At 37.0% G+C, this 10,607-nt stretch overlaps 2 protein-coding genes across 4 annotated transcripts; both read left to right on the top strand.

Annotated features, from left to right (window-relative positions):
* Window positions 1-261: 261 nt before the first annotated feature.
* On the top strand, window positions 262-4,115 carry LOC140831141 (uncharacterized). 3 transcript variants are annotated; one of them, XR_012117798.1, is made up of 9 exons: window positions 262-1,179; window positions 1,290-1,479; window positions 1,609-1,686; window positions 1,933-2,296; window positions 2,424-2,536; window positions 2,818-2,982; window positions 3,105-3,244; window positions 3,337-3,757; window positions 3,850-4,000. XR_012117798.1 is itself a non-coding variant. In XM_073194927.1 (9 exons), exons 1-9 carry the CDS (start codon window positions 1,076-1,078, stop codon window positions 4,010-4,012), a joined length of 1,410 nt encoding a protein of 469 aa, XP_073051028.1. In that variant the 5' UTR covers window positions 264-1,075; the 3' UTR covers window positions 4,013-4,115. The 3 variants fall into 3 exon arrangements, 2 of the variants coding, with proteins under 2 accessions (XP_073051028.1, XP_073051029.1); XM_073194927.1 differs by having other exon boundaries at window positions 264-1,179; window positions 3,665-3,757; window positions 3,850-4,115; XM_073194928.1 differs by lacking the exon at window positions 1,290-1,479 and having other exon boundaries at window positions 265-1,179; window positions 3,665-3,757; window positions 3,850-4,115.
* A 1,590-nt stretch (window positions 4,116-5,705) lies between these two features.
* LOC140831140 (protein root UVB sensitive 1, chloroplastic) lies at window positions 5,706-9,686 on the top strand. The gene is made up of 7 exons (XM_073194926.1): window positions 5,706-6,567; window positions 6,655-6,930; window positions 7,564-7,620; window positions 7,808-8,006; window positions 8,150-8,265; window positions 8,687-8,863; window positions 9,328-9,686. The coding sequence occupies exons 1-7, from the start codon at window positions 5,767-5,769 to the stop codon at window positions 9,616-9,618; spliced, it is 1,917 nt and encodes a 638-aa protein (XP_073051027.1). The 5' UTR covers window positions 5,706-5,766; the 3' UTR covers window positions 9,619-9,686.
* Window positions 9,687-10,607: the final 921 nt, after the last annotated feature.

Here is a 10,607-nt window from a genome sequence, read left to right as displayed (position 1 = left end):
TTTCTTTAAATAAGTAAAAAAAAAAACATAAATTTCATCCTTGTCCAAAAGATTCTCAGGATTATACTCGTAACTTGATGTAGAACTTTATAGGATTTTTAAGTAAGAAAAATTTTCTTGAGTTCAGAGAAGAACACGTTTCATCGAGGTGGATTGGATACCACAGGAACCTTCGTTTACTGCAAATTTGTTTTTTCAGTGCATAATAAAATAATCACACACAGACACACGTAAATGGTGATTAGTGAGGTAACGAGAGATTATAGTCCTGATAAACTGTAGGATGATCAGGTTATCTCTTCCCTATCCATTTCTTTTGGCTCCACCATATAAGCTAGACGATAACAAAAAACAGGGACCCTCCTTCCAAAAAGTGCACACAATTGTGAATTTCCTCCCCCCACTGTCAGACAAGATTATATATAAGCACACAACAGATGGAGGGCCTGTGTATCGGATGAGGGAGATAGGGAGGAGTTGAAGAATTAGAGGGAAAAAGATTAAAAAACAGAATTGGGTTTTACTTTTTGTGGATTATTTTGGCTGATGCTAGAATTTATTAGTTACAATTCTATGGATCTGGGGAGTTTCAGCGTTATTATCAGTGCCAGCTTCCACTATATGCATTGTATTGCTTGCAGTTACTTTGCTTCGTCATCATCATCTTTGTCTGTGTCTTCCTCGTGTTTTGGAAGTTACCACTCAGCACCCGGAATGGTCTCTGTTAACCCCTCATTTAAACCCTCATCTCCTAAGATTTCCAAAGCTTTTATCTTCACTGGTTTTTGACGAGGAGAAAGCTTTATTTTTTGAGTTTTCTTGATTGCTTGCCCCTCTTTACTTCTTTTTTGTTTCTTGCGGGATTTTTGCTGCTTTTTGGCGTTTTATAACAACAGTGTCGCCTTTTGAACTTAATCTCAGCAACCGTTTTGTTTTGTTTTTTCTTTTCTTGAGAAGCTGGGGCTTTGGAGGAGAAATTTCAAGAAAATCCGGTCTTGTGTGGACATCCTTTTTGCGATTGTTGGGAATTTTAAATATTGCCCCCTGTCCTAATTATTTAATGGGAAATTGAAGAATGATGTGTGTTTCTTTCCCTGGGTTTGGTAACCAGCACATAATGATTACTGGAGGGATCGACTTATCTTCTGTCGCTATGCCGCCTTTGGGAACTTTTGGCAGGTAAAATGACGATTTTGAGTTAAAAGATTTAATGGGTTTTGATGTATTTCTTGTCCTATGGCGTATTATTTATAGATTTGTTGAATGTGACTTTAACTTAGCATCATCAGGTATGATTTTGATTGTATTCATGGATGTTGGAGTGCCTGTGGCAAAGGGAAATTGAACTATATGACTGCTAAAACAGCTAGAAATGCTGCAGTTAAAAAGATGAATCCGAGCCTTTCACCTCTGGCTTCTTGTAATGTGGCCGTAGCAGCCGTATCGTGTAATTCGTCGAGGGCCAATTTATACAAGGAGGTTGAATTAGTTTCTTGTGATATCTTCTTTTGTTGAAACCAGAGTGAAACTTAAATTTTTATATCCTTATAAGTCTGGACGGTTGTGGAATTATGTGAAACCTTGATTCATATGTTTATGATATGTCAGATTCTTGAGGCTGCGAGAGTGAAATTTACTCGGGAGATATGTTTTCAGTCCAAGGACAAAGATATCTCACTTGCAAAGGTGATTCTTGCAATATTCTTCTGCTCAAGAGTATTCATGCTCCATGATTGGAGTAATTGCTTCTACGAGCAATTGTGGAATGATTTACAAGTTTGAGAATTTCATGCATCTAATAGACAAATATTTTAGATTTTGTTTTTCCTCTTGATGGATTTGTATAAGGAATTTTTTTGTTTGGGTTTTTGTATTTAAAGGCTGGGTTTGCTGTTGTTGATTGTGTTCCTTCACTTGGAATTGGTTCTTTAGGCTTTGCTTTATGTGGCTGTTGAAGATGAGGCATTGTTGGCTTTTAACCGTGAAATTGACGCCCATTCAGTCTGTAATGAACGAAGAGAGATGCCATCACCGTCTACCATGCAATCATGGAACTGTGTGGAAGCTATTCCAATAGCCGGAAAGAATATGAATGAGTGGTTGATTGAGCTAGACGCGATATCAAGGGAAGTCGAAGCTGAGCTTGTGTCGAGAGATATAGGATGCGATTTAGTAGAAGTTTTGGACGCTGTGAACAAAGTTCTTTTCGAATTGAGAGGTTTCAAAAGGTCGCCTGTACTAGTAGATTCAAAGTGTTTGTACTTGCACACTGTATTAAGCTCTGGATGCGCAAGTGGTAAGGTTCCATCAGTATATGTTTGAGAATCATTAGATTTCCTAGTTTATGTGAACTGTGTTACTTCTGATATGTTCATGGTTAGAAGTCAAGATTTCCCCTGAAATTGTTGGTGTAATTTTGACAGCAATTTTGCTAAGTGTGATTTACATCGAAGTTTGCCGACGACTTAATCTGACCATTGTGGGATCTCGTGTTGGGGAAGATTTTTTGATATGGCCCCCAACCAGGAACCCTGAGGTACGTTAGTTTTTCACTTATTTCGGTTGGCATGCAGTGGTTATCCCATATAATAGCTTGTGTTTAGTTGCGATAATTGTGTGATGGAGCATTTGTTTTTTGCTCAAAGTTATAGCTAATTGTAACAGTAATTAAATATTTTAACCATACATCAACCCAAATGCCAAGTTTTGACGATTTGCCATATATGCTACCCTATAATTTGGGGAAATTATTGCTATGCAACAGTTTTTTTTTCGTTTTTGTTTACAGGATCTGATAACTAAATCTTTTATATGTAGGAATTATTCAGGACAACCTCTGGACATAGCTTGTTCGGGATTGTTAATGGAAAGTGTGTTGACGACCCTCGATCTAAGGCCTCAGACATTAACAGCAACTCACTTTTGGGGCTGGATATCGCAACAAATCGAGACATCATTGGGATTTCTTTGGCCAATTTGATTGTGAGCTTTACTTTTAGTTTATTTTGTTCTATGCTTGGATTTCTTGCATTACACTCAAGAAATGACTCCCAAATGTAGTATGCTTCTGTCCACCAGAATAAAGAAGTAAATATGTATTGCAGAGGCTCTACTGGAAGCGTGCTTCAAAAATGAATTATGGGTTGATGTTGACTTCTCCACTAAGACCGTTTCATAAATCTGAAGGCAAGTTCAATAATGACAGGGGTTCGAATGTGCCTTTGTTGCGGCCTCAGGAGTTGAGGTAGCGCATCATTGTACTCTCTTCAGTATCTTGATTATTATTGTCCTCTATGTGTTCTGATATTACAGGTGCCTATTTGTCTTATCCTACAGGTTGAGATGCATATATGGCAAGATTGGCCTGAGAATGACGAAATTGTGAATTCTGACTCATAAATTCTCTCAAAATATTAAAATCTAACATATAGGATTTATTTTAACATATTATATTGTAATTCTATAACCCTTTTCTTTGAATTAAGAGTTTCAAAATGATTTGTCATATCAGAGTTGTTACTTGACATTTGCTCGTGGCTGGCGGAGGAGATGAAATTTTTGTTCTCTTTTCCATGTTTCTTAGTGTTGTACCTTTCCTTGAGTCAAGAAAATATGTCCTGTAATTTGTCCATCACCCTCCATTTATATGTTCTTCACTTTCTAGGCTTGCGATCATGGCTTCCGAGAGATTGCTTATACTTCAGCCTCATAATTGGGCTCTGAGACGTGACTTTGGCATGATGCTGTTCTATAACAGGTATGAATGCGGAGCCTGTTATTTTTGGGCCATCTCCCCTGTGGTTGCGAGTATTTCCCCCGTTTCTACAAAACATCTTTTACCCCTTACAGAGAATACGAGGAGGCAGTCCAAGAGCTTAGTATCTGCATGGCATTTGCACCGGAGGAAGAGGCTGAAATTTTAGAGCGTTTTGTAGAGAAACTAAATCTGATGCAGCTTGAAACGTCTTGGAAGTCGTTGGGACAAAAAGGAGGTTGGCTTACAGTTCCTTGACTTGATCTGTAATATGCTGTTGTCTTAAGTACGTCCAGTAGTAGCTCGCCCTGTACGATGTTGCCTTGGATTAAACTTCTGCTGTAACCTTTGTTTCTTCTGATGAATAAAACACCAAGTTTGATTCGCATGGTTTTGGGACATCATATGCAAACAAAGTAGAGATGCCTCCTTATCCGTTATCATGAACTTAGAATATCATCTCTAAACGAAATCTCTCTCCGCGATGTGCCAGAAACCTATGGACTCAATGCAGTTGCTAATTGTAGAAGCAAACATATGGATCAATGTGCTAGTTCCATTTGATGTAACCAAAACTCTCTGGTGTAGCATTATGTATGCTCGATATATGTAACCAAAACTTCACCCATTGTCTTGTTTCTTATCCTTCTCTGTTGATGGATGTAGCTATTTCTGACTTATCTAATGAATAGTTTGGTTTCCTCTAAAAAAAAAGAATAGGTATTATGAGTCTGTTTTGAACGTAAGATCATGAAACTCGGTAGGAAGTGTATCTTATATTCTAAACAAGTTCCTAGCATATGTGATGTAAATATCATGTTTAATAAATAAGGGTACGAGGAAGTCCATTCACACAAAATTTTAAACTTCCGTTGTTGTACCTTGTGTTCGAGAAAACGATATTCTAACAATGTACGAGAAAATGGTATTCCAACCGTTCTTCGGTTGAATAATGAATGCGTTTCAACTCCCACAAGAAAGCATATCCTTTTCATATTTTTTTTAAAAAATATAAAATGTAAAATGTTGAAGATATTCAGGTGATCATCATCGGACGGTACTGAAAATAGGGTATTACATTTTGAGTAAATTTTTTAAAATATTTTTGGCTTATCATTATAACTTTGCGAAAGATCGTGTTTGTGTAGAAATGATTAAATTTATAGACAGTATAAAAGCAAAAGACAAAAAAAGAAGAAGAAGTAATATTTGAAAATAAAAATGAAAAAAATTAGTTTGTTTTTAAAAAAATATAATGTTTGATAAATAAGTAATTTTCAAATTATTTTTTTAATAAAATTTAAAAAATTTATTCATATCTCTCTTTTCATTTATCTGAATGAATGTAAATTGTAATTGTGGATCAGAAAAAAGCAAAAACTTGTGTGAGACGATCTCACGAATCGTATTTTGTGAGACATATATCTTATTTGGGTCATCTATGAAAAATATTACTTTTATGCTAAAAGTATTACTTTTTATTGTGAATATCGGTATCCGTCTCCCAGATAAAGATCCATGAGACCGTCTTACAAGAGATCTACTCCATGAAAAAATATCGAACACAAGAGTGTCCAAAAACAATCATTTACTTATCAAAATATTATAATCATTCTTGAAGAATCAGAATCGACATGAGATTATTTTTAGATTATAATTAAATTGGACATAAGCCGAACAAAGTTGAAGTTAAGCAACGCCCAAAACTATTTTTTAAAGTAAAAATGAAGTATCATTTGTTTTTTTGTTTTGTTTTTTTTTTTTTTTATTTTATTGCGAACACTTCCTAAAGTCAAGGATGTTTTCCATATAGATTGTTTGTCGGCCTGTGTTTGTTCAATGAAATCATATGTTGGGCCAGTAGGTTGTGTTGTCAGCGGGCTTTTAGCCTTTGGGCCTAAAGTCAAATCTGAAGCCCATTGATAGCTGAATCGGAGAAATTTACGAAATGGCTTTCGGAAGGCGCTCGCCATCACAACGAGTTACGCTTCTTCTGCACACGCATTGTAGTTATGAATTGCTCCCCCGCCGGTAACCACCATTTGTTCCTTCGTCCTCAAACTCTTCCGTCGCCCTACCCTGACACCGCCGCCGCAACCATCGCTATATATGATTCCCTTCTTGGTCAGCACGGCTTGGCTAAACATTTTCTCCTTCATGTCGAAACCCTTAAGCAGAATAACTTTACTCCGTTGGTAAATGGTCGGCACTCCATCCCACATCTTCACCATCATGCCAATATCAGAGATCATGGAGGTGGTGCTGGCGTTGGTGGTGGCGGTGCCGGAGGTGGAGGAGGAGGTGGAGGTCGAGGGGATGATTGGAGTGACAATTTCTTTAATTTCAACCGAAACTCGTTATTTCTCTTGGCTTCTCAGTTCAAATTCACGAAAGAAGACGACCCAATGTGCTTAATTTTGCCCAAAATGATTTCTTTTGTCCTAATTTCATTGTCCGCTTCAGCAAGCTACTTCATCCTTTCATCCTCTGCAGCACGTGCAAAGACAGATGATCTTTCGGGAAATGGTGAGGATATTGTTTGTGAAATCAGGGGTGGAAGGAGAGTTGAGCTGGTACCTGATTATGCCAAGGACGAGTTCATTGTACCGAGAAAATGGTGGCCTTGGTGTGGCGAAAAGTCGAAACCATCCATGACTCCCGCGGATGTTTGGATGAAATTTAGGGACCTGGTTGCGACTTTGATGCTTCCAGAGGGGTTTCCGGAGAGTGTTACAAGTGACTATCTTGAATATTCTCTCTGGAGAGGAGTTCAGGGTATTGCAGCTCAAGTTAGCGGTGTGCTTGCTACTCAGGTAGTAGATTTTTCCGCCTTTGGTGTAATTTGCTGAAGTATGTCGAGTGTCCTTTAGAATTTTCTGATTGGTCACTGTTATGTTTAGGCTTTGCTTTTTGCAGTTGGATTAGGTAAAGGGGCTATTCCAACTGCGGCAGCTGTGAATTGGGTCCTGAAGGATGGGATTGGGTATGTTAGTAAAATTTTCTTGTCAAAATACGGGAGGCATTTTGATGTCAATCCGAAGGGTTGGAGGCTATTTGCTGATCTTTTAGAAAATGCTGCCTTTGGATTGGAAATCTTGACCCCGGCATTTCCTCATCTTTTTGTTCCAATTGGTGCGGCTGCAGGAGCTGGTAGGTCCGCCGCTGCATTGATCCAAGTGAGTTTCAAAATTTGAAAGTGCACAAAGATCACATCCATAGTCAGTGAGGTATCAAGGACATTATAATCAGCCAAGACTCTATTCTAATGATTCAAGGTCTTACCTCTATAAAACAATGTTCTCTGAAACCTTGTCATGGTGTGAAATCATTATGTTCGAAACAGTACCATGTTCAATTCACTTAAGCCATATTTTCTTCAATGCTCGTATTAATGTGGGTTGTGTAAATCTATTTTATGTTTCCGTTACATCAATGAAACAATTGAGAAGCTAAATGGTTAAATCCCTTGTTATACGAGGGAAGTGTAAACTTATCAAAACAAGAACTGACATTTGCCATTATCATAAGTTTCTATATTTGATGAACACAACTAAGAGAAAAAATAGTAGCGTTGCAACCATCTTAGTTAATGAGTGGGGAAAAGTTTTCTGGATTCTCTTGTTATATTATTATGTGTTATATTATTATCTTAGAATTGTAGGCAAACATATCATTTTTATTTCTTCTAAGGTAAATTAATTTGGAATTGTTTTTCATGTTGGACTATATGTGTGTACGGTGTCTTTCATGGATAATTTGAAATCTCTTTTGCAATAGTTTTCTTATCAGACAACTTTTACATATCATAGGCGTCCACGAGGAGTTGTTTCTATGCTGGCTTTGCTGCTCAGAGGAACTTTGCAGAGGTAACATCTTTCGTTATCCTGTCCAAATGTCAATCTTTTTGTTCATCTGAATTTTTTACTTGTTTTCATGATAAAACAATTCTCATATATACAGTAAATAAATTCAAATATATGATTGCTGCATTTACCCTGTTTCTGGCAGAGTTTCTCTTTGAAATTTACATCTTGAAGGATACGCTTTTGACAGGTGATTGCTAAAGGTGAAGCTCAAGGAATGGTGAGCAAATCTATAGGAATTCTGCTTGGCATAGCGTTAGCTAACTGTGTTCAATCTTCGACTTCTCTCTCCCTTGCTTCCTTTGGTGTCATAACTTGGATCCACATGTTCTGCAATCTGAAATCATATCAATCCATACAGCTCAGGACTTTAAATCCATACCGCGCAAGTATTACCTTGTCCTTTTAAATTTCCTCCCTTTTTCCCTGTGCAACATCATGACAAATTACATTAATATTTTTTACCTTCTCATGGCATGCTTTACTATCCTTTTGAAAAGTAAAATTTGACATGTCCCCATGATTCCAATAGGCTTAGTCTTCAGCCAGTATCTGCTAAGTGGCCTCGTCCCTTCTGTTAAAGAGGTCAATGATGAGGAGCCACTATTTCCAGCTTTTCCGCTCTTGAACATGAAGCCTGCATCTGAAGTAAGTTCTTTCTCAAATTAATGCTCCTGTTTTTCGCATAAAATGTGAATAGATCGCAGAAGTAATGTTTCTTTATAAACGTAAAGCTCCATGGTTTAGTTATCTCATAATCCATCTCTCTTTTTAATAGTTTTTATTCAAAGGTGATAGATATCGACTGACCATGTACCACTATTATCCTCAGTGTTTAGGAGTGTTTGATGTGTAGCTGAAAGTTAAAACCATTGAATTTTCAGATGCGGAAAAATTTGGGTCTGTAAAAAAGTTTTATGAAAATTTGTGTAGATTCTCTACTACAGCTGCATAATATCTGTAGTTTGTCGAATTGGCAGGTTTCCTAAATGTGAACACTTAAAAATGGTTGCTTGGTAGGATTTTGGCATGCGCTGACGATCAATATGTTATGTCCTGTCTTATCCAGGAGCAAGATGAAGTATTGTCTACAGATGCAAACAATGCTGCTTTCCATATTGACCGGAGATTGCAGCTTGGTTCCAAACTCTCTGATGTCGTAAAAAGTAAAGAAGATGCTATCGCCCTAATCAATTTGTACAAGGATGAGGGTTATATTCTGACAGAACTCGAAGGAAGATATCATGTAAGCCTCCCTGTTCTCAACGCCATTTATCTTATTCTTAACGAGTTTGTTTAGTCTTTGTTGAATTCACATGTTCATCTCTGATTAATGCAACTGTCACGTTGTTAGAAAGACTGCTAAAAAGTGGCTCAATAATAATAGTTTTATACATCAACATGCCATATTTCATGTAAGCCGCAAGCTGGGAAACATTCGTCCTGAATTAATATTCAAGGTACATCCGTTGATGATGGTTGGATATGGGGGCAACAGAGAGGCTAGACCAATTCAGTTAAATATCATTCGAATTGCACTCCAGGGTATTTCGACTATTGACTACCTTGATGTCATTTTAGAAACCATTTCTTTCAGAAGTTTGAGTTGACGAGAAATGACTCGATAGTAGTTTTAAATTTTAACAAAGGTGAAGTACGACATTACTGAAATAGCAGCGCCTAATATATTTGTTTTCTGAACGTAAACAGGTGGTTCTCAAAGAAAGCTCATCCGCACAAGACATGCTAAGATCAATGTTTCAGGTCAGCTATCTGTATTGGCTGGAGCAAAACGCTGGAATCAAACCGTACACGATGATTCACGACTGCAGGCTTGGGGGGCGGCTTCAAATATCATTGGAATATGTACAAAATGAATTCAACCATGTCAAGAATGACAGTGCGGTCGCCGGTTGGATTGTCGACGGTCTCATTGCTAGGCCATTGACCAACCGGGTTCGTATTGGCAGCGACCCGGCATCTCTACCCGCTAAAAGATGAGCTCAACGTTTTTTCCCCTTTTTGTATAAACAAATGTAGCAAATGGTGGTGAATGCCACTACTCTAAAGATCAATAAGTGTTGAAAATTTACAAAGTGAATGCGCTCGACGGACAGGGAGTAGCGAGTGTCAAATCTCAAGAAATTAACCATTAATTTTTGGAGCCTGGAAAATCTTGGGAGAGAATAATTACCCTGAATAAATCTGTATCACATCACGACCCACTTGAACAACATCAATTTGCAAGTGAAAAGTATTGAAATTTTTATAAAATTTCCATGTAATCAAAGGTGTTGCATACTGATTATATATGATAAAATTTATTTATTTTTCGAATTTTCCTATGCCGTTTGGCCACTAATAAGTGTAGAGTACTGTTGTTTTCTTGGGAAAAGTTGACATATAGGAGAATTCAGCCACATAAAGTGTGTAGCTCGCTGATCGAATTTAATTGAGTTGGACAAGTTGGGCATGCACATAATTGCAAAGTGGTCCCTTGTGGTTTTCTTTTTCAATTGAACTGTGAAAGGATGAAATATGATGAATATTTTGTGTGGGTTCAATTTGGACCAATGATTATATTGAGAAAAATAATGATGATAATATCACTTGTGAATTTGGGAGGTTTAAATTAGCAAAAGTTAGGCCACGAAACTTTCAAATCAAGTGGGAGATTTCCATTTTAAATCACGGGCCTACAAGATTTTGATCACAAATGAAAATTATTTTAGAGTAATTTACTGGTAAGAAAGCTTGTAAAATTTGAAGGTAACTATTACTATTAATAAGAATATAAATGATACAAGCTTTATTTAAAATAAGATAACTAAATCTAAGTTTATATATATTATAAATAAATCTTTTCGACTGGATCAGAATATATTGAAAATGACTTATGTGGGGATATTTTTTTTATCATTATTAATTTTTATTTTTAACGAAACAAAGGAGTGGAGCTAGAACGAGACCAGGCACAGATTTTTCATTTT

Source organism: Primulina eburnea, chromosome 4, assembly GCF_022965805.1.
Source record: "Primulina eburnea isolate SZY01 chromosome 4, ASM2296580v1, whole genome shotgun sequence".
In the NCBI taxonomy this organism is placed as follows: domain Eukaryota; kingdom Viridiplantae; phylum Streptophyta; class Magnoliopsida; order Lamiales; family Gesneriaceae; genus Primulina; species Primulina eburnea.
Note: the sequence above shows the minus strand (reverse complement) of the source record. Positions and strands in the feature narration are given on the sequence as shown.

Coding starts and splice junctions, on each gene's coding strand:
- LOC140831140 (XM_073194926.1), top strand. CDS start 5,767: ATGAATTGCTCCCCCGCCGGTAACCACCATTTGTTCCTTCGTCCTCAA. Junction 8,266..8,686: donor ACATGAAGCCTGCATCTGAA/GTAAGTTCTTTC, acceptor TGTCTTATCCAG/GAGCAAGATGAAGTATTGTC. Junction 8,864..9,327: donor AACTCGAAGGAAGATATCAT/GTAAGCCTCCCT, acceptor GAACGTAAACAG/GTGGTTCTCAAAGAAAGCTC.
- LOC140831141 (XM_073194927.1), top strand. CDS start 1,076: ATGATGTGTGTTTCTTTCCCTGGGTTTGGTAACCAGCACATAATGATT. Junction 1,180..1,289: donor CCTTTGGGAACTTTTGGCAG/GTAAAATGACGA, acceptor TAGCATCATCAG/GTATGATTTTGATTGTATTC. Junction 2,983..3,104: donor TTTCTTTGGCCAATTTGATT/GTGAGCTTTACT, acceptor TATGTATTGCAG/AGGCTCTACTGGAAGCGTGC.